This window comes from Epargyreus clarus, unplaced genomic scaffold, assembly GCF_041222505.1.
Source record: "Epargyreus clarus isolate Ecla_fem2 unplaced genomic scaffold, WU_Ecla_fem_2.2 ptg000007l, whole genome shotgun sequence".
NCBI classification, from domain to species: domain Eukaryota; kingdom Metazoa; phylum Arthropoda; class Insecta; order Lepidoptera; family Hesperiidae; genus Epargyreus; species Epargyreus clarus.
Window position 1 is genome coordinate 13,893,342 of NW_027332215.1, and position 24,231 is coordinate 13,917,572.

Below are 24,231 nucleotides of genomic sequence, written 5' to 3' on the forward strand. Positions count from 1 at the left end.
ATGTAAGGGACTGAAACCAACTAGAACGTAATGATCGGGTATTTATTTAAATTAAGTTTGTTACCGACTCAAAACGTGTTAAACAGTATAATATGTAATCATGCAACTAAGTAACTAACTAGCAAACCAAGTAATACAATTTTTCAAGTAAATTTTTACCTACTTTTGGCTGTCATGTCGAAGTGAAACTTCGTACGTGTATGTAGTTTGAATGACAATAATATAATTTGGTACCTTGGAGCTGATCACTAATTACCTTAATTAATATTTATTTACCGTAGAACCACAGAATAATAAGGTATATTATTATGTGGTAGAGAATAACATAAAGGAACGATACGTCTACCAAAATATAAACTAATGATGCCACGTTAGAATATTTTTGGGTTAGAACAATCACAAGCACAATTTCCAAGTCGGGACCAATTCCAAAGCAGTTTCATTGGCGACGATGGACCACCATGCGCATTTTTATTATACAGCAGTAGCAGACGAGCATGAAGTCCACCTGATGGTAATACATCCGTAACTAACTTCAGATAAGATTCAATTAATACCTGAGTTGGCCAGATGCGCCGCTACCTGAGGACTAAGCTGGAAAGCTTCCGAAAAGTGTCTTCCTTCCTTCCACAGCGCTTAACGCTGCTGTTTTCAAGCAGAAATAGGTTCTACCGCCTTCAATTACTTATTAATGATATCGCTTCAAATATTTAGTGTTTCTATAGCTATTTTAAAGTAACTTTACTTATTTCTTTCTTAACTTAACTTTACTATTTTCTTCTTGTTTCAATAAAACAACTAAGGCCCTTGGCCCACTAAATTCCAAATTACTTTTAATATTTTGATCTAAGCCTACTCACTCACGGCGAGGTACCGATAAATCGTAGTAACGACAGAGGTATATACAGAAGGCTAATTTCGACTACACATCTGTAGCTCCTGTGGCGCATTGGTAGGCGCGCTCGGTTATGGACTGAGAGGTCGGAGGTTCGATTCCCCCCGGGAGCACTATAGTGGGTGCATATTCCTTATTTTGTTGTTAATTTTTATTTTTTACTATTTATTCATTTTTTCTATTTTAGGTTTTACTTTTTAAGCATAGTTCCTTTTTATTTTCCCTTTCATAGATTTTTCTTTTTTGAAGTTTTGCTACTTCGTAATTTTTATACAAAAAATATTACCCACTTCTATGCCACTACAAAACCATATTCTATAGATATATAAATCTGAAAAGCTGAGTTAAGCCATATTTTTTATAATTCCAAACATACATTAAATCTTTTTATAAACTTAATCTAGGAAGTTCAGCGGAGAGTCTTAGTTTACTAAGAAACGCCAGATGTATGTTGTCTATTGCTAATTCGTCACTGTTACTTATCACTATAATGTTGGTTTATAGCAAGAGCTCATTAAGTCACAAAGCCAACATTTTAGTAAACAATTTCTCCGTGTTGGTTGGTTTGTTACACAAAATTATATATTCATGTTGAATATTTTTATTATTCTTATCAATGGATATGGAGTATCAAAAATACTAATAAGTGATTTACTTCAATAGCGTAATTAATGAGTTCTTGCAATAAATCGACAACGTTGCAAGAACGTAAGCTAGCGTAAAGCAACTCCGTAGCGTAGCTTGTAACGACATCTACCAGATCATTAAACTATGGTATATGTCCTCAATGTCGCTGGTTTCGCTTTCGTTTTATTACAAACGAACAGAGGGCGTGATCAGTCCTCTGAAACGCGGTGATGAGGTTACGACGGAGTTGGATATAAGAGCGGTGAGTCAAGAATGAGTTGAGAGAAACGTTCGATTAATAATATATTTTTGGGAAGACACTGGCGTAAAACCCAGAGTCGTAGAAATAAATATATAGAACTAACGCATTATCACTCCCGGATTTTCATAAACACCCTTATGTTATTACATGATGGGTGAAACTTGCAAATCTTTATCAGGTTACCTACGTTATGTAGGTAAAGAACCTATGTGTAAAATTTTATGTTTATAGATCAAACTGTTTTGTCTGTGCGTTGATAATATAAAATAGTTGTCTCGAACGTCATTACGAAATGGGTAGAGTTGCCCACTAAATCAGTATAATCGTGTCCATAGATTTAATGGCGAATAATACTGGCTTTATTATTAATAAGTATATTTATGAATGATATACAATAGCTATCTAAAATACAATCCAATACATATTATCATGTATCACAATGAGTGTGAAATATAAAAGCATAATGCGGACACGCAACTCCCTACCCATATCTATTGATTACTAGTTTTTGCCCGCGGCTTCGCCCGCGTTTAAAAGAAAATAATATAACATACTAACATTCATAAAACAGAAAATTCGTACCTTCATTGGAACGACAGTGGCACTATCTGGCGAAAATTGGTCGTACCAACTCTGGAACCTTCGTGGACAACAACTTTGCTAAAGATCATCACTTGATCAAATACATAGTTTACGATTCAATCGTTACTAATATCCATTAAAATAATCGATTTTTTTGGTCCAAAAGATCGATTCTCCGATTAATCGATCTTAGATCACCATCCCTAGTTCCCGTGGGATTTCCGGGATAAAAACTATCCTATGTCCTTTCTCGGGTCTCAGACTATCTTTGCACAAAATTTCATTAAAATCGGTTCAGTGGTTTAGGCGTGAAGAAAAGACAACCAGACAGACAGACAGACAGACAGACAGACAGAGTTACTTTCGGATTTATAATATTAGTAAGGATTACCATAGTAAAATTTACTATGTTATAAGCTTGTAACCGACCAAGCAGCAAGTACTGAAACTGGATATTGCGATCGTGGGTGTAAATCGGATTAACTATTACCACCTGCAACCTATATTCAACGAAAACATGTTTAAACTTTCTTTCATAGTTCGTCAAGCTTCTGTTTGCTACTTTGCTGACACGTATCGTGGATACACATACCTTATATTATAATTAGATTTGATTTCTAATTATCTTAAGTAATACATTATCAAGAAAATACCGAGTTTATTTCAAGCAATTCACTATTGCTCTTTATTAGTAAGTAATGAAATGTTTTTTTTTACTATGTCCACCAAAGATGATTTGTCAATTTGTAGTAGGCAGATCTTGCTGTCAAAGGTCAATATTTAGTAGACATTAATAAGAAGTATAATTATACTTTACATTAACTGTAGGCTGTAGGTAGTTGACTTAAGATATAAGATAACAAGAGATTAATAACTTTTCCTTTGCCCTTCAACTTTTCATATGATTTGATGCTCTTCCTCAAGTATTTATTAAATAGGCCTACAATATCTTATGCTAAACATAATTCTCGAAACTATAGCGCAAAAATACCCAATAGCACTAGTTATTAGTTTTTTACTTTATCATTGAAACAGTGTATCGATAAAAACTGTCATGTACCCAAATCAAGGTCACCTAAAGGCGACTGTAAAATATAATTAGACTCATTTGTAATGCACTGTTAACTGTTCGTTTGTGGTGCTAACACTTTCGCCAGATTTTACTTTCTATATCTTTATGTCATTCGCCTTAACAGTTTTAAGACGAACTTATTTGTTACAAACCGTTTGAAAGTAATTCGTAATATTATTTGCAGTAAAACTTCATTAATATTTTGTAATCAAATATATAGTTTGTATCGTTCTAATTACGTGTAGAAATTAAGGTCGTGTGGTCGTTAAATGGTCGTTTGCTATAAACATTATTGTACTCTAAAAGTGCTAAAATATTTTTTGTATACCTACTTACATTCATTATATTTTACATAAACAGCTAAGTAGTTGCAGTTTCATATTTTTCATTCAATCCGTTAAGCAAATTTGCAAAGTTTAACATCTAATACATTTTTACTTCGATACAGGTAAATTCATACCATTCCTAACTTGGACATTTTAGTTACATCTTTTAAGTGTTTAGGCTCTAGAGCCAACTAAATAGGCACAATTGTTTGTTTACTTAAAACCGTGTGCCAATTGTTTCGATTTCCTAGTTAAACGAGTTACGAAATGGCTTGCAGGAACTGTACGCGAACCCGGCGTTCCTGCTCGACAACAGCGATACTTTCGACGTGGTGTCCGGCAGACTTGGTGAGTTACGATCGTCTCAAACAATGCCTAACGCTTTTCTTGCTTATCCCGTTTGTTTATGGCATGACTGCGATACCATTTCATGTTATCCCCTACAACGTGCAATTAGTACTGACTTGGTATAAAGCTGTTTCTCGAAGTGAGCGATAATGCCTCCTTATGGGCGCTGTAGACTTAAATGGGGCCGTAGAGAGTGTTGGGTGTTTTTAATGTATGAAGCAAAATAGAAGGACTGCTTCCTGGTTGACAGTTTTTGGGGTAGGCGAAGGGTCGCTAGAATGTAATTGATTCCAAAAGAGGGTGGCAAATTTGAGAACCATATGCGAATAATATTTCTCACTAACGCGCAAGATTATTTACCAATTGAAACTTTATGTGCCTTATGAATTTTAGTAGCATTACATTTACTGTCAGAACCCTTAACGACTATGTTCATTGCCATTATTTAGGTTAAATTCAATTTAATTTCCCATTTTTAGGATATTTCCTATGAAATAGATGAAACTCATTAAAGCGCTAAAGCGAATTAATTGTGTATCCATCTGTATATCTATATCTATCTGTGTCACAGTACGTTTATGTAATTTATGTTCCTAAACCACAACCTTTTAATTTTAAAAGTGAATGGACATATTATATCATAAAGTAATTTTCCGTTATTTTGGAGTTAGTAATTCTACTAACTAAATATTGACTTACTTTTGAAAAGTATAGATATGAATGAAATTTGTACCTACACATTTTATTACATATTGTAGAAAGTATAATTATAAATTACATGCATGCAAATCTGTCTTATAATTTCTATCATGAAAATTTAATTGAAAATTATTTTAGCACCATCAGGAACGTTATTTTGGAAAAAAATAGTTCTTTAGAATTACATTAAGTTCTTTCTTGATTACGCGATGCGAACGAAAAAATGTTTCCACATTTTGAAGGAGTCTAAAATTAATAGCTTTGCGCCTTACCTACCCATTTGTAAATGAATAGGGCTAAGAATAGAGAAATCTTGCATCTTTTGTTAGTATACTTATATAAAATAACACTTTTGGCTTCTGATTCCGAGTAAAGATCGAAATCTGTTTTATTTTGTAGATATTCAATTCTTATTTGGGATTTACAAGCAGGATATTGATTATGGAGCTTAATATTATTTGCATATTGAATATTTGTAAATGGTAGAGTCACTACCTAGGTGTGGTACGACCAGAGAGTTACCACCGCTACGCCCATTTCTAGTGTGAAACAGGTCTGGGTTTCAATGTATATTGCTGTTATGATGGGTACAGATACCGGCTGACTTACAATGGTGGCTACCATTGACGTACAATATGTGTATTCATAGTGGCAAAGCGTCTGTGATCGGCGGTAACGAAGACGCGGCATTGACCTTACAGACTGCACTATCATACGCTCATTCGCTACTCCAATTTTATAAATAAAATCCCTGTACAGTAACCATAAGTACGTTAGAGTAACAATGTGTTAAGCTTAGCGACTGTATTGTTCTATATTTTACCTTAAGGCGAGGGCAATGAATTATTTATTTTTCAAAATTAGATTTAATTACACGCGGCGGGTCAGTGAAGTTAGGTATGCGAACTTTTACGCCCAATTCATAAAATCAATGTTAATCAATCTTTGAGTACGATGTTTTATATTTCGAACTGTGGTGAATCAAAGTTTGTCAATATTAGTTATTATTACTCACGGGCGTTGACTTACACGAAGAGTAAATAATTAGACCGCCTAAATGCACTTAAAATATGTTTACACAGGCATTAAATCAATCTGATAATTAGTATTGCATACCTACACGAAATCGTAATTTAGACTACAGTAACGAAAAATTCTTTAATCTAGCAAAAATAACTTTCCAATACATAACACTCTTCACTCATTTAATTAAGTAATCGTGTCCGCTGTCCAATAATGTCTAACAAAAAAATAATTAGCCAACATTATCTATAATTTCAATCTCTTTGTCAAGAACCATATATATACTTTACAAATGCAGTTGTATTACTAATTTACACTTTAATAAATGAAATACTGAAACTGTTGCATTTACATTTTGTTATTGATTTGTAAACAGTTTTAACTTCGTCAATATTTAAAATTTAATAATGCCTAAGTAGGTAAGTAGGTATATGAGCTTTTGGAACTTTTGGCTTAATATAAAGTTCTCAATATGAACAGTTTTAAAATACGCTCGATCTAAACCAAAGCAACTTAATGTTATTCTACATATACCATTTGGAAAACCATTTACGTACAGGAAACTAAATATTACATAAAAGTAAATTAAATGCTCACACGTTTTTTATAATACTTTGTTTATTATGTATAAATATAAAATATATTTTACTCGACTGGGCGGGACACTACCGTGCCCCCAAATTTAAAACTAATTTGGTAGCTCTTATTTGTACTATTAGTTGTTTCGTATCGGTCGTACAAAGGCCTGCGAGCTATAGTTAAAGAGAAATAGAAAATATGGAAAAGTAGAGACCTGATTGTTGTGCGCTACTGATCCACAAGTGAGCCGTGAGAAGGCAGCCGTAACGGTATCGCCGGAGATGTATTATGTTTATGATGTTACGTAACCGTGGCCGCTTTCACACTTTATGGGTAGGTATATCACGAATAAGTATGGACCACGGGTATAAATTAAGTATTGACTTTTTATATACATATCTATACTAATATTATACAGAGGAAAACTTTGTTTGTTTGTTTGGTTGTAATGAATAGGCTCAAAAACTACTGGACCGATTTTAAAAATTCTTTCACCATTCGAAAGCTACATTATCCACGAGTAACATAGGCTATATTTTATAACAATATGAAATATATTTCATAAATAAATTTCGAGGCGTAACAAAGTTTGCCGGGTCAGCTAGTATGTAATATAGGACTAGTAGACGTGCGTGCAGTCTGCCTGATGGTAAGTGGTACTACCGTCCGTAGACATCTGTAATCAACCCCAGATAGGATTAGATATTCCTACCCGAGGTTGGCCATAGATGCGCCGCTACCCCTGAGTAAGTCGAACCATAAAGAGTTCTACCACTTTTTAATTATAATTATTTATTTGCAGTGCCCCGTACCGGGGGACTTAAATACCACATTGGTCCGTAACTTTATATTAAATCACATCTGAAAGCGCACACATCTATAGAATATCTACCTATGTATATATATATTGAACACATGTACCCTGTTTCTACGGATTGTAAGTAATATATTTCCCGTTAATCTCTATCTTGAGTGTAAGTCTCGTTATTTATTTAGCTGTTTCAACGGCTACCTCCTACAAACAATCTAATATGAATTTCGGAAAAACGTAACTCAATTTTAACATTATTATTTTGTAATATTTTTTTTTCCATTCAAAATTATAACTAAAGATTGCTATAACCACTTCCGCGTAGTATCCACAATTAAGGAATTAGGTTAACGCCACATTAATGCTTAGTCATTTTTAATAATTTCTACAGTTTCATATTATATTCTTCGATTTGTTTATTCACGTAACATTTTAATCATTACTTACATGTGCTTTCCACTAAAACATGTCCTAATATATATAGGATACCTATCTAATTTCAATTTTAAATACCTACATCACATTTTGAACAGTTTACTATTTTATAAGATACTACTTATATTTTATTTTATGTACTACTGTAAGACATGTTATTGTTGTTCTTATTAATTAATGTTATTGCCCAGGCTTATCTACATAATATGAGTAATTTGCCTTTGCTGGATGAATTTATGCGAATTATTTTATATTGATGGAGCAGGCTATAGGTAGCTGACAGTTTACTACGATTCATCATCACCATCATCAACCCATTACTGTCCCACTGCTGGCCAAGGGTCTCCTCTCAGAATGAGAAGGATTAGGCCGTAGTCCACCGCGCTGGCCAAGTGCGAATTGGTAGACTTCAGATACCTTTGAAAACTTGTTTTTAAGATTTCTTAGGCATGTAGGTTTCCTAACGATGTTTTCCTTCACCATTCAAGCAAGTGATAATTAACTTCTAATACGCACATAACTTTAAAAAATCAGAAGTGCGCGCCTGGTATTTGAACCCAGGACCCCTCGATCAAGAGGCTGAGTTTATTAACCACTAGGCCATCACGACGATTAAGACAGATATTAATTATATGCTGACCGTGCGAAGCGCGGGCGGTTTGCTAGTTTTATATCGGGAAGAGTTGTAACTAAAACTTTCTCCATAGATGCTGCAGGCCCGTTTGTTGCTTCTTTAACACACAAATACACATAACAGGCACTCATCTATATATAACATCAAAATGTTTCTCATTGAAGGTGTATGTTTCAGGAGACAAATGGCTTCTTTCGTGCGTCCGAGTCTTATACTTATGCAAAGGCCTATTCTACAGGGTGGTCCCCGCTGACCAAAGGATTGATTCGAATTACGCTGGCGTGTTCAGGTAATCTATTATCATCATCAACCCGTTAATTCTCCACTTCTAGGCGGGGATCGTCGCATGAATTGGAAAAAAAAATGTGTGGAATGTAGAGCTCCCAGGCATTGCAGATTTCTCAAAATTTTCTTTCACTGTTAAAGTAAAACAATCAAATGGGAGACTAATATTACCCTTAAGTGGCTTAGGCGGTCTTCGCTTGAATGTAGGTATATTTATACCTAATGTACTCTTTCGAAGTGAATCAAAACACAAAACATTATGAAAATATATGAAATTTAAGTTGGTAATGTTGGCATAAACAAAACAAAGCTACTTAATATTATTTTAAATATACTAATGCCGCCTCTGAAAACGTACGTCTGAAAAGTGTACCCCCCTTAGTATGAGTTTTTACGTTTTTTACAAAAATGACTGCTTTTTTATTTGTTTCCGTATTTGCACAGTTCTGATACAGTCCGCTGCGGACGCTGATTGGAAATGTATGGGAAATACGTAAACAATTACAAAGACGGTCATTTTAAAAAAACGTAAAAACTCATACTAAGGGTAGGTACTGATCCTGTTAATTCCTTACGAAGCGTTTCTACGTAGGTGTATATGGTTCTAGGTTCCGAATATGGTGGTGTGGGCAATGGGTCGAAGTGCTGGTGGATGACAGGCTCCCGACAGTCCACGGAAAGCTGGCGTTCATGCACTCCAGCCACAGCGAGCAACTCTGGCCCGCACTTCTGGAAAAGGCATATGCAAAGTAGGTTGTACTACAGTTAAATTCAAATTCAAATCTTCATTGCTCATGCATATCTATACTAATATTATAAGAGGAAAACTTTGTTTGTTTCATTGTAGTGAATAGGTCCAAAAACTACTGGACCGATTTTAAAAATTCTTTCACCATTCGAAAGCTACATTATCCACGGGTAACATAGGTTATATGAAAAATGATGGAAAATAAACTTCAAAACTTCTTTAATATTTTTGAAGTTATTCAATTTTTTACTTTTTATGTAGCGTTTGTGACCTTGCTTTACATTTTTTACCATATTTCCTATATTTTCCTCCAAATTTACATGAATATTCAGAATATTTCGGGCGGTCACTTGTCGATGGGCGACATTGTATAAATCTGGATAATGTTGTTAATATATATTTGATATGATTGTTATTTTCAGTTTTTATCAAATTCAAATAGAATTTTTCGTTAAAGTACAGATTAGTACCACAAACCACTTATTTATCCATATTTTAGCTTGCAAAAGCAAATAGTTAAAGTATATGGACAAAATTCTTATGCGGAGACTTAGGTACATACACACATCGTCCATATAAATAGCTGGATTATGTTATATCTGTTAATTAAGTGTAGTCAACGTAAAACTGCTAGTCCGCTCTGAATACAGAAATGAATCGCATCGCCATAGCAAATTGTATGACTACACCTGCTCGCAACTAGTCGCAACAACTTCAGAGCGGACTAGCAGTTTGACGCGGACCTACTTACTTGTAATACTTAGTTACTGCTAATTAAATCACGATTATTTTCAGCGTAAATCTATACGCTGAATAATCGCGGGTTACAACTTCTCTTAAGTAACAAGATTTCCAACGTTTTAACCGACTTTCCAAAGAAAAGAGGTTATCTATTCGACGCGTATATTTTTGAAGTACGTAGATATACCGTACTAATGTTGAAGTTTTCTCATTTTTAGAATGCACGGCTCCTACGAAGCTCTTAAATATGGAAATTTATTAGACGGACTGGCAGACTTGACTGGTGGGATTACAGAGTCTTTAGCAGTAAGTGATATGGGCGAAGTTGGCATATTGTACAACCTGATGAAGACTACTAGTGTTGTTACCGCCTGCTGTGTTCCCGCGGTATGTATAAGAATAAGGTACAAGCGCCTATGAAGGCCCGCTTAATTTCAAAACCTCGTAAATTCTTGCACATAACTAATATAAAGAAAAATCACAATGAAAGTTGTAATATATTTATTTGTGAAAGAAATATATAGAAAAAAATGATTGTACCTGGCAATTCGCCAGAAAAAGGAAACATTTTTAAAAACTTGGTGTTGGGCCATCTTAACAACCTGATCGCTCAAGATGGCCTGAAAATTATTGATGGAAATGTGTACATAATAGACACTTAAACACTTTTATCATAAAATATCGAAATAAAAACACATCCTAAATTCAACATTGTTTATAAAAGTCAAAAAATCAACCAGATATTTAAAACTGGGCTATCTTAAATCTATTAAACTTAAAATGAACAATAAAATAAAAATAGACTTTTAAATTAAATAAACATTAACTCGGAGATCAACTATGCAAGTAACTTATTAAAAATAAAAATAATTCAGTTCGTTCTTCCGATATTTTTTTTAATAACATTCGTAGGTGGGCTATCTTAGGGATACTGAAAATTGACACATACTCTGAAATCTATAATAATATAGATAAGTATTTAGTTTAAATATAAACAAATCAGTCTCCTGCCTTTATTTGAGCGTACTTACACTCCTAACAAAAAAACTTATTTAATAAAAAACAAATAGAAATCTAAAAGGAAAAACAATGTAAAAAGTGAATTTACTTATTAACTTAAGGAGATCTTTAATTACACTCTGGACATATGAATTGCTCCTCATCCTCTTTGGTTAAACCCACACAGTCTTCGTGATACCACATTTGGCACTGTTTGCATTGGCGCATATCAGCAAGTCTATCCACTTTGCACCCATGACAATACCAATCATGTTTTTTGGGTATTTTAGGTTCTTTCCTCTTTGTTGCTTTTGTCAATTTCTTATGTTCATTCTGTCGTGTTTCTTTCGTTACTTTTTTGAGTTCGGTACCTTCTTTCTTGTTTTGCTCTTTTCTTCTTTTATTAGAGTCATTCGGTTGTATTCCTTCTTGTCTTTGGTTTCTTGTAAGTTGCAAATTTTTACTAGAATCCATATAACTTGGTCGTCTGCTAGATTTTGTTTGTTTGGTTGTTTTTAAATTGTTCTTCGCCGTTTTTTCTTTAACAGTATTAAATAAATCTTTGGTAATTTTCTGGCCTATATAATTGATCGCCTTTCTTCTCGGTTGATTTTTAATAATAGCAAAATTAGGAGTGGGGATTTGTTTGTGGAATGGTGACTTTTCAGCTTTTCTTTTTAGTTTTGATACTGGCAAATTATCTTCTGAATCATTGGATTGAATCTTTTTATGCTCAGAGAGGGATGGGAGTTTCCTGCGGTCTGGATTTAAATTCTCTTCATCTGATTCAGAAGATGAGGTATAAATATTAAAACGTTTTGAAGTATACTTAATTTTCATAAGACTAGCATCAAGATCCTCATTTTCAGATAAATCAGGCGTACTAGAATCTAAACGCGGCAAAGGTTGCATATTAACGCCAGAGGTAGTAGGAACAGACGAACAAAACTCTGTACTTCTATTATTTTTCTCCAAAAGCGGTAGTCTCTCAACCTGTTCTTGATTTTCCAAGTCGACTAAGTTTAATTCTTCAGAAGAGGAGCTGTAATCAACTAATTTTCTGACAAGAGTCGGAGATTTTGGATTTGATTCAACAAAGTTATTTGCATGATTTGGGAATACATCATCGTGAATTAAAATAGATGGTGATAAATTTCTCTCGTCTTCTTCGTGAAAATTCTTATTAGAATGATTGTCGCAGCTTTGGTACGGAACAGAATTTCTGGAATTGAAATCAGAAACTGAATCAGGGATTCTTGAGACACTTGACAACTGTGGATCCGGCAATAGCGTAAGTACTGAAGGTGCATACGCTTCTTCAGGAATTGCACTGGGATCGTACGGGAAGAGGCCGGTAGCTCTAAACCCACTGATTATATTTTCTTTAGTCATGCACTTAGACCAAACTTTTGTAAAAATTTTCGTAAAACGCGCTTTTGTTAGTTTACGTTCTGGATGCTGATATGCATACAACAAAACTTCCTCGTCCCAAAAATGTTCGTACGACTTATTAACAGCTTTGTCAAGCGGTTGTAGCTCATGTGACGTATTTGATGGTAAGCAATACAGCACAATATTATGGGCATCAGCAGCGTCAACGATTCTTGCGTCTAAATGCGAAGAGGCTCCATCAAAAATTAGTAGGCATTTTCCTGGAGTTTTGTTCTGTCCCAGATGGTGTATAAAATCAACAAAAAGCTCGGTCGTCATACTGCCCTTTGGGGCCATTTTCACCAAACTACCAGGTGGCAAATTGTCAGAAAATTCTGGTCTCAACCTCTTGCCTTTAAACAAGATCATTGGTGGCACAGTGTTTCCGGTCGCACTAACACACATAGCAATGGTGACATTTTCGGCGTGCTCTTGACTCACGAAGTGCACTCTTTTAGTCCCTTTTGCTGCAAAAACTTTCTGTTGGTGGTGCAGTGTTAGGCGACAACCCTTTTCATCTATGTTATAAAGGCGTTCCGGGTGGTTGGAAATATCTAACTCATCGTAGATATCTTTAATAGCTTCAAAATGTTTTGCAACAATAGGCTTGTTGAGTTTTTGTGCTCTTGCGGGATTTAACAACTGAGCCTTTCGCAGTGAAATTTCTGGATTGCGTTTGACAAAATTTTTTAGCCATTTTTTTCCCGCAATATTCTTTGCATCATTAAAACGATTTGGTACATTATTTGCTTTACAAAATTCGTAAGCCTGCTTACGAACAATTTTGGGTGTTAATGGCATTCCTACCTGAGACAACCTAACAATCCTTTTACATAAATCCTTTTCTTGCGATTTACTAAGAATGGGGACACGACCAGTTATCTTCTTCGTGGAACCAGATTTTATGTGGTTTCTTAATGTTCGTCTTGGTATGCCATATGTTTCAGCAGCTTTTCGCTGTGACATTTGACAGCTATTTACTGCTTGAAGGGCAGATTTTAACTGTGTCTCTGTCCATTCCCCACGCCGTTTTTTAGATGGAGGCTCCATTTAAATCTACGATAAAAAATAGAATACTTAAAACAAAAAGAATAACATTCATTAACTCTGTTAGTATGAAAAAGCAAATTCCATAGTTGTCAAACCAAAATTAAGCTAAATTTTCGTATTTTTTTTTAATTATACGGATATCACATGTCCAAGGTTTTTAAATTAGAAAAGGAACTAAAAAAATATCAAGTAAGTATTATTAAATGTTAGGCAAACTATTTTTAATAATCCTTGAAAGGCCCGGGCTATGTTTGGGAAACATATAGAGGGCCATGATAGGAACCTACACCCATGTTCAGTATAATCTCGTGAAAATGCAAGAAAAGGAAATAAAATTATAACACTTACCTGTAATTCGATGATAAATAAATTAAATATGAAGTTTCACAGCTTAAAACGAAGTGATTTGCTTTAAATTTGCTAATTTTTAAAAAAGTTTATTCATCGGAGGTTATAAAACGTGTATCATTTTGATATAACGAAGCAAACTGTCATCTATCTTCAAAATGGCGGCGCTCTGAACACGAAACGCACTTGCACTTTAGTCTATGATAATAGTTACTTAAACCCGCGAAATTATAAATGTTTTGAATAATTTTAACTGTATTTTTTTAAAAGTGGGCCATCTTAAGGGCCGGGCTATCTTCGGCGACACTACCTTACATATACACACCTATTTGTTTTACACACATATATATCTTTGTTTATCATGCTACCTTAAATATGTGTACTTATTATATTTGCGTTTTTTTTTGTTTTGTGATTTTTTATATTTAATTTTATTTCAGAGTACGTCCCACAATCTAAATCACATTGAACCTGGTGTCAACTACAGAATATACAATATAGAAAAGGTAAATTTACGAAACTATAAGTCAGTATAAGTAAGCAACAATTACTGGGAGTTTCGTTTTTCGTTTTAGAGCCCGGTGTTTGTTTAGGTTAGGTTAGGTTAGTAATATCTGTTCCCCTCCGAGGAGCTGCCACCTTGTCGTGGTGGAGGGGCTTGCGTGGCCCTACGATCCCCAAGGCTATGCCGGTAGGGATTCCCATACCGGACAGGCTTGGTGGGGAGGGTCCAGACTAAGAGTGGCTCACCCTCGTCGGGACTCAAAATGGTTCCACCAGGCGGGGAAGGTGCAAGGCGAATAGCCTGCACGAGGAGTCTCTTCCAATCGGGAGAGACCTGGACGGGCTCGGTGTGCACTTGTGCCACCGTGCAGGCTACGGTAATTTGCCTAGCTACCGTCGATATCGTAATCCCACCCAGGAGAGGTGTCGTGGTCATGTCTCGCGGCCTCTGGTGGGACCGAGGGTCTTGCCTTAATTGGCCGGACTGCGAGGAAGAAAACCTCTATAAAAAATCACCCTAATCCCAAGCGGCGGCGCACCGCGAGGGGATGCATGGCTGGCGGGGAGGCCAGTCACTAGTGCGACTCCCGCCACGGTACCGGCCGACACCGTGGTGGGTTACGCCCAGGCTTACCCGGGTACAGGGGGCACTGCCCGGGTGGACCGCTTATCCCCCATACTCGTGGGAACAACAATGGCGGATCAATTTAAAAAACCAAAAGAAAGAACAAAAGCACACGACACAAAAAACACACGCACACACACAAACACACATAACACACAAAACATTGATGAGGGGGAGGCATCCGTATCGGATGTGAGTGGGAGTACACAGGTGGGTACCGGCCGGAACCGCCTGTGGAGGAGCCGAAGGAGACAAAATTTGAGTCCTTCGGTTACAGCGCTGTCGAGCGATGAAGATGTTGCGCCAGTCGCAACAGTTGCTCCGGCGAAAGTTAAGAGCAGGAGGAAAGAGTTCCTCATTCAAACAGAGACCTGCAGTGAAGGGGCGACACAGGCACAGCTGACGTCAAACGTAGCTTCAGCAGGAGTGGAAGACGATCGTTTGGCCTTAGAATTAAAGGAGAAGGCCCTTAAGGATGTCAGCGTGATCCTTAACGTGACGGCAAAGTCGAAACACCTAAAGGGTACTTTTCACAAGGCCCTGAAGGAGGCGGCCCAGTCATTGATAGTGGCAATAGAAGCCTTACATTCTAGGTCTTCTACGGAAGAAACTGCCAAACTGCAGGCGGAAAACACACGCCTGAACGGAGAGATGGCAGATCTCCGTAGAGAAATGTCAGAGCTCAGGGAAGAGTTAGTTTGCCTTAAAAACAGCTCGCCTCGGAAAGAGTCGCCTCAAACGGCTAACAGCAATGAGGAGCTGTCTAGGCACATATTGCTACAAGTTGGGGGCATGCTAGATGCGCGCCTAGAGGCGTTGGAGAGTAGACTGCCTTCGCGTACACCTGACTGCAGCTACACGTTTGCGAGAGGCTGCCTCTAAGCCGCGTAACAAGCGAGAGGTGCCGAGACCGGTGGAGGCCTCCGGCAAGGAGAATGGGAGTAGGAAGAAAAAAGGGGAGGCTGACATTGTACCAGCCTCAAAAAAGGCCGACAACCGACCTCCCCCGCTGACACCTGCACCCAAGGAGGGCCAGTGGGTTTTGGTTACCAAGCGGGGAAAGAAGAAGAAGGGAAATCCTCAGGTGGGTGCTCAGGCAGCAACGAGCAGTAAGGGGAAGAGGAAAACTCCTGCCGAGAAGGTCGAAAAGCCAAAAGCCAATCGGCCAGGGCCTGTAAAGCTCCGCCCTCCTCGCTCCGCAGCTGTAGTTATTACACTGCAGCCGGCAGCCGAACAGCAAGGAGTAACTTTTGCCAAAATTTTGGCAAAAGCGAGGGCGGATATTGACCTCCCGAGCCTTAATATAAGCGGTCTAAAATTCCGTACTGCTGCTACAGGTGCCCGCATTTTGGAGGTACCAGGAGCCTCTAGCGGCGACAAGGCGGACTCCCTTGCTGAGAAACTCCGGGAGACGCTCGATGACGGAGTCGCCATAGTATCCAGACCGGTGAAATGTGCAGAAATGCGGATCACCGGCCTGGACGACTCCGTATCACAGGAGGACGTCGCTGTCGCCGTTGCACGGGATGGAGGCTGCCCTAAGGAGGCAGTAAATGTGGGTATAATTAGACCCACTCCTCGGGGCGTCAGTTCCGTCTGGGTGCGGGCTCCCGTCACGGCGGTGAAAAAGATGGGTAGTCTCGGCCGCCTGTTAATAGGCTGGGTTTCAGCAAGAGTGGAGGTGCTGCAGCCAAGAACACTGCGGTGCTTCCGGTGCTTGCTCAGCGGGCACGTCAGAGCACAGTGCACCGCAGAGGCTGACCGCAGCGAAGAATGCTATCGCTGCGGTAAACCTGGCCACAAAGCCAATGCATGTACCGGCACACCTAAGTGCTCGGTATGCGCGGCGGCAAATAGGCCGGCCGAGCATCGGTTGGGGAGTAAAGCGTGCTCCCCACCGAAAAAGAAAGGGAAGAGCGCCAAAGCCGCTACAGCTCCTGCTCCCGTTCCCGCGCCAGCTACTGGTACTGCTGCTCCGAATGCCGCCACATCTACTCTGGCAGCCGCCGATAGTCCCCCATCTGAAGGAGGGACTGGGGAGGTAATGGCCACACAACTCAATTAAGTATGGCCCATCGCCTACTCCAGGCTAATATCAACCACTGCCGTTCTGCTCAAGACCTTCTAGTTCAGAGTATGGCGGAGTGGTTGATAGAAGTGGCGGTGGTGGCGGAGCCCTACTTTGTCCCCCCAATTAACAACTGGGTGGGGGACCAAGATGGATTAGTGGCCATTACGAGCTCCAGAACACTTAGTGTGCCGCCCCTAACTATGATCAAGAGGGGCAAGGGCTATGTGGCTGTGCAGTGGCGGGACTGCGTCCTCGTTGGGGTCTACTTCTCGCCCAACAAACTACTTGTCGAATTTGAGGAGTTCTTGGGCGAGTTGGAGACCCTAATAGGACAGATTCAGACTCGCCGTGTGCTCGTCCTTGGGGACCTCAACGCCAAGTCAACGGCATGGGGCTCCCCTAAGACGGATGCTCGCGGCGAGGTCTTGGAGGAGTGGGCGACGACAACCGGCCTCTTAGTGTTAAATCAAGGGTCGGCAAACACATGCGTGCGACAGCGGGGGGGTTCTATTGTGGATGTCTCGTTCGCATCCCCCGCTGTGGCAAGCATCGTCCGGGGCTGGAATGTTCTGGAGGGGGTGGAAACACTGTCTGATCATTTATACATCCGGTTCGACGTGTCCCCCTCGCCAGAACACCCGGGCCGTCGTCGCCCAAAGAAATCGACGCCGAGATGGGTGCTGGGGAGTCTCAATAAAGACTTTCTGGTAGAAGCTGCCATAGTCCAGGCCTGGCTGGCTCCCCCTCAACCTGTGGAGGTGGAAGGGGAGGCGGAATGGTTCCGGGGTGCCATGTCGAATATTTGTGACGCAAGCATGACCCGTGCCAAGCCGCATCCCCCAAAACGCCGGGTGTACTGGTGGTCCCACGAAATCGCAGTGCTTCGCTCAGACTGCACAGTGGCGAGACGCCAGTACGCCAGGCACCGCAGGTTGCGCCGACGTGAGTCCGATCACGGCTCGGTGGAGCAGCAGCTGTATGAGGCCTATCGAGAGCGACGATTGGCCCTACAGCTGTCCATAAGCCAGGCAAAGGAAAAGGCCAATACGGAGCTTCTCCAGACCCTTAGTCACGATCCGTGGGGGCGCCCTTATAAGATCGTAAGGGAAAAAATGCGCCCTTGGGCGCCCCCTCTGACTGAGACTCTCCAGCCCCAGCTACTGGAGGAGGTGGTGTCCACTCTGTTTCCAGCCAGAGTGGCACACTCTCCTCCGACAATGGCACCTTCCGATCACACCTCAGGATCGGAGGAAACGGAGGTGCCAAAGGTGTCGGAGGAGGAACTAGGTGTGGCCATTTTAAGGCTCCGGGGAAAGAATAAGGCCCCGGGGCCGGATGGAATACCTGGCCGCGCCTGGGTTATAGCTCTTGAGGAGCTTGGGGACCGGTTTCGCAGGCTATGTGATGCCTGTCTGGAGTCGGGATCGGTCCCAAGACAGTGGAAAACGGGCGGCCTAATTCTTCTTAAGAAGGAAGGACGCCCCGCAGAGTGTCCTTCGTCGTATAGACCCCTAGTAATGCTTGATGAGGCAGACAAACTTTTTGAGCGTATTGTGGCAGGTCGCCTCATCAGGCATCTAGGAGAGGTAGGGCCGAACCTATCCGGCAATCAGTTTGGTTTCCGAGAGGGCAGATCGACCATCGATGCTATTATGCACGTAAAGGCCCTCTCGGATGAGGCGGTGGCCCGACGCGGGGTGATGTTGGCTATTTCGCTCGACATAGCAAATGCCTTCAACACCCTGCCGTGGGCCAGCGTTAGAGAGGCACTAAAGTATCATAAGGTGCCTCTCTACCTCAGCCGGATCGTTGGAGCCTATCTCTCCGATAGGTACATAACGTACCCGGGGCACGGAGGACACACACTCAGTCGGCCGATGACGTGCGGTGTTCCACAAGGGTCGGTTCTTGGTCCGCTTCTGTGGAACATCGGATACGACTGGGTGCTGCGGGGTAACCTACCCCCGGGGGCTACTGTGACCTGCTATGCGGATGACACGTTGGTCACTGCCCGGGGGTCTAACTACGAGGAGGCTGCCCGTCTTGCCACTGAAGCGGTGGCACTGGTGGTTGACAGGATAGAGATGTTGGGGCTCCAACTGGCGTGCGCCAAAACCGAGGCCCTGTGTTTTCACGGGCCAAGGAAGGCACCGCCGCGGGGGTCCCACATACTCATTGGTGGAACCCGTGTCGAGGTTGGGTCAAATATGAAATATCTGGGACTCATCCTCGACAGCCGCTGGAACTTCCGCGAGCACTTCACTCGTTTAGCCCCCCGGTTAATGGGAGCGGCAGCTGCGTTGAAACGGCTGCTGCCCAATCTCGGGGGGCCTAGTATGAGTAGCCGCCGCCTATACTTAGGGGTGGTGCGGTCCATGGCCTTATACGGGTCACCCGTATGGGCGAAGGCCCTGACAAGGCAGAATATCACCCTCTTAAAAAGACCGCAGAGGGTGATGGCCGTCGGGGTCATTCGTGGATACCGCACCATCTCCTTTGAGGCAGCGTGCTTATTGGCGGGGTGCCCTCCTTGGGATCTGGAGGCGGAGGTCTGTGCTGCGATGTATAGATGGCGCGCAGACCTCCGGCTCCGGGAGGAACACCCCACGCCCAAGGAGGAGGAAGAGCGGAAGTTCCGCGCTCTACAGTCCATGACTGTAAAGTGGAAAGAGAGGCTGGCTGAACCTACGGCTGGCCTCAGGACTGTGGAGGCTGTCCGTCCGGTGCTAGAAGCCTGGATGGACAGGCGGCATGGATCGCTGACCTTCCGGATGGCACAGGTGCTCTCGGGACATGGGTGTTTCGGAAAGTACCTGTGCCGCATAGCCGGAAGGGAGCCAACCACCCAGTGCCACCATTGTAGCTGCGACGAGGACACGGCGCAGCATACACTGGAGGAGTGTCCTGCATGGGACAGCCAGCGCCGTGTACTCGTCGCTGCAGTGGGGCCAGACCTCTCGCTCCCTGCCGTGGTAAAAGCTATGGTCGGGAGCGACAGGTCTTGGAAAGGAGTAAAATCCTTCTGCGAGGAAGTCATCTCGCAGAAGGAGGCTGCGGAGAGGGAGAGAGAGAAATCCTCAGACCTCCCTGTCCGCAGCCGGAAAACCGGGCGTAGGAGGAGGGCTCCCCACGCCCATCTCCTACCCCCATAACGGAGGCATTGGCGTAGGACACGGGGGTGTCCTACGTCAAATACATCATTAGCCTCGAGGTGGCGCGCGCGGTGTTCCCGCGCGCTCCTCAAAGACGAGGGGATGGAGTAGCTCCAGCTCCATCCCACACAGAGACGGGCCCTGTGGTGGGCAGACGCCGTCGGGACCGCGGACGAATGCATAGCGTACCCGCAGTCCCGACAAAGGGCGTACAGAGGAACACCGTGGGGTTTTAGCCGGTAGGAGTCCGGCATATCCTCTCCGCTGCCCCCGCGGCTGAGAGGAACCCATGAAGGGTTTCCCCACGAAAAAAAAAAAAAAAAAAAAAAAAAAAAAAAAAAAAAAAAAGGTTAGTAATATCTGTTACTCGTAGTACCACACGTCTGGAGACTTATTAGCTTCACTAACACACAAATGTGTACATTTGTGAATATCTAAACACTATTGTCACGCGTTTTCAGTGATTGTTCCCCATTCCAATGATGTCCAACGAGCCTAAAGAACTTTTTACTTCAATAATATTTAATGAATAATAAATTATTATGTTTGTAGGTGGAATCTAATCAGGGGTCCGTGTACCTAATTCGTTTGGGACGCCCTCTCACGCCAGGGGACACGCACGTCACACACGTCGTTTTGGACCAAGCAACGTAAGTACTGACCATGAAACAACATAGATTAGTAAAGATACTTCGCCGCCTTGAAATTAAATGAAGCCACAAACGGCTGAGAAGTAAGTTCTTTTTTTTGAATTCTTGACAAATAAAAACATTTTTAGAGAACATTTACGAATAAATAACTAATACTGCATAATTTACATAATAAATAAATAATTATTTCAAATATTTTAGGGACATTTTAGCACGGAGACGTGGCAAAACTTTTTTACGCAACTATTTCAATTGTCAAAACTGGTTACATTTTCTTGTTAGGAGTGAGTAATCTTTACTAATCTATGTGAAACAATACTAAGTATTTTATTACAATGAGAGCTAAAAAATACATATCTACTCGTAGATTCAGTCAGCAGCAGTACAAATATAGATGGTTAAGTATTTAATTAAAACAAAACGCGAATAATAATCATTATCAAACAATTATTACGTCTGATGTTCATGCAATTTCATAATATACGTAAATTTCGTCTGTGTTTTAACGATCGTTAATAAAAAAAATATTATTGAACTAACTGTAGATAAGGTCTATAGACATGGTCAAACCTTGGATTACTGTACCTATCCTACTTACCACATAAAAGGGAGGTAAAAAAATGGTATAAAGAATAAATTGATAAATAAGATACATACTACTACACATCAAACTTAATAGCTTGAAATCAACAGATGGAACTCAATATCACTGCATGATCGGGAGCGGTTGACATCCATAACCAAGGGTTTCTGGATGTTGTACACTGATTTTAAATCTATCTTCACGCGAGTAGAAGTTGTCCACCTGGACGCCGAAACAGGCCTGGCTGAATTTACGTTGAACGGGAAACAGAAATGGCAGCTGAAAGCACATCAAGGACGATGGAAAAAAGGCGTATCTGCCGGAGGATGCAGGAATCACGTTAGTGAGTATTCTCCTGAATATTACTTATTTATTTTACAAGGACAAATACAAAAAATCTTTATATTACACTAGAAAATGTCATAAAAACATTATATTTAAGTATGTATGTTGATGTTACTGTTTAATAAGCCGTGTTATAGCAATTTAGGAGAAGACAAACACTTGCCTAATGGTGGTAGAGTACCATAATGGGAGTAATCTAATGGGTGGGTTAATAATGGTTAATTTCTTACTTGCTTTCTTCATAAAATAATTATATATCAGTTATATAGTAAAAATCAAGACAGTTTAATTTAAATTATTTGATCAATGAAATATACTAAGTAATTCATTTAGAAAAAATAATATTATTCCTACATAATGTATTTTTTTAGGAATGCGATGTACGCATGGTCAAGCATGGTCTCGCCAATCACTCTTGATAATAATGTTATCCCGTTTTCATCAGTCGTTAAAAACGTAGGTCTTTTTATAGATTCAACTTTAAACTGGAACGCTAATGTTAGTGAAATTAGTCGGAAGGTCTACGCAACGCTGCGCTCACTTAACCGTTTCAGGAACTTTTTACCCGTTTCGATCAAGACGTATCTTGTGCAATCTTTAGTCCTTCCCATCATTGATTATACTGATGTGTGTTACTCTGACATTAACGAAGATCTTCTTAACAAACTTGAACGTCTTGTTGACTATTCCATACGTTTCATTTTTGTCTACGCAAATTCGACCATATCTCCTCTTTTCGTCGCCAGCTCCGTTGGCTCTCTATTCGTGAACGTAGACAATTTCATTTTCTTAATTCTCTTTTTACAGTTCTTTTTGACCCTGTCGCTCCAGAATACTTGAAATCTAAATTTCAGTATCTCTGTGATTTTCACGAGCGGGAGCTTCGTTCCTCTAATTCTCGTGCTCTGTCTTTACCTCTTCATCGGTCTGGGTTTCTCTCTAATTCTTTCACGCTCCAATCAGCGCGGCTTTGGAATGCTCTTCCTGAGGAACTTAGAAAGATGTGCTTCAAATACACTTTTAAAAAGAATGTCTTTACTCACTATTGTAATTTAGTTCATCATTAGATATGGTGTCTATACCATATTTCTTCATTTTCATGTAGTAATTAATTTTAAATGTATTTACCTACTTCTTATCTATTTATATCTTATTTCATTATTTTTCTCTTTCTTTCTCTCGTTTTTTCTTTTTTATGTTCTCCTTTCTCCCCTTTTTTATCATTTTATTTTATTTCCTATTTATTACACATCCCTAAGGTACAGTGCGGTACCGGCGGAGTAAGGGAGAAAATGCTATTTATCATTAGGTCCGCCTTTTGCACCACATTGTTTTTAACATGGTCAATAAAGAGTAAATAAAAATAAAAATATACCTATATGTAAGAACTAGGTATTTCATATTTAATTCAGAAAGTAAAAACTTTTCATTTCAGACTTTTTCCACATGAACCCACAAATACAGTTAGAGTTGAACGAACCCGACACCGTTATTATATCGCTAAATCAGCACAGCATTATGGAACCGAAAGTCATTGGATTCAGCATTTACAAAATACCTAAGGGCTTAAAAGAAACCGCCTCGCCGCTGTTCTTCAAGAAAACTAGGAGTTCAATTAATTCTCAGTACACGAACAGTCGACAAGTTAGTGAGCGGTGAGATACATTTTACATACTACTACTTTGTTCATTTAATAATATTTATAGTTTTATTTATCAATGTAAAAATTATGAAGCTCAGCGATTGTTATAAGCGAAATTCTATAACTTTAACCGTGATAGCATTGACGCAAAGCGAAAATTAAGTATAGGTACTCGTATATGTCCAACTGCTACTGCATAGGTATTGTGTATTTTACCAATACAAATTATTACGTTAGGATGGTACTTAAGTATAATTATACTTTGATTATATTACCTTGCAGATGTCAATTAGAAGCTGGCGCATACTTAGTAATACCAACTACCTTTGAGCCGCGACAGGAGGCGAATTTCTCTCTCAGGGTGTACTCTATTAACCCTTTGAAGATGAAGGTGTTAGACTACGCACCACAGATATTAAAAGCGGCTCTTTTGAAGGCACCCCCGGGAGCAGAGTCCAGTAGCTTTGCACAATATGAGTCCCAGTTCCTTCAGTTAGCAGATGAACACAAAACTATAAACGCTTTCGAGCTCCAAGAACTGCTGGAGCGATGTTTACCCAACGACTACATCAAGAGCTGTGCTACCATAGAGACATGCCGACAAATTGTGCTGTCTATGGAAGTATCCTTTTACATATATGTTAGAACAAGTTTACTAAACCAATTTATAAACTTGTTATATCTATTTAATATAATAGGCCTCGTCTTTTTAGGGTTCTATAGCCAAGGGCGTAAAACCCCTTACTAAGTCTCCGCTGTATGTC

The 24,231-nt window shown here is 40.2% G+C and overlaps 1 protein-coding gene and 1 non-coding gene across 3 annotated transcripts in view; both read left to right on the forward strand.

Annotated features, from left to right (window-relative positions):
- Positions 1-24,231, forward strand: part of CalpC (calpain C) — a 43,982-nt gene that overhangs the window by 16,278 nt on the left and 3,473 nt on the right. For both annotated transcript variants that reach the window (XM_073074755.1, XM_073074756.1), the window contains exons 3-11: positions 4,043-4,112; positions 8,471-8,582; positions 9,187-9,327; positions 10,286-10,454; positions 14,336-14,401; positions 20,800-20,897; positions 21,591-21,823; positions 23,261-23,480; positions 23,750-24,089. In XM_073074755.1, coding sequence (XP_072930856.1) covers positions 4,043-4,112; positions 8,471-8,582; positions 9,187-9,327; positions 10,286-10,454; positions 14,336-14,401; positions 20,800-20,897; positions 21,591-21,823; positions 23,261-23,480; positions 23,750-24,089 — 1,449 coding nt within the window. The remainder of the gene's footprint in view (positions 1-4,042; positions 4,113-8,470; positions 8,583-9,186; positions 9,328-10,285; positions 10,455-14,335; positions 14,402-20,799; positions 20,898-21,590; positions 21,824-23,260; positions 23,481-23,749; positions 24,090-24,231) is intronic.
- On the forward strand, positions 936-1,008 carry TRNAH-AUG (transfer RNA histidin (anticodon AUG)). The gene has a single exon. It is a non-coding gene; the product is annotated as a tRNA-His (tRNA).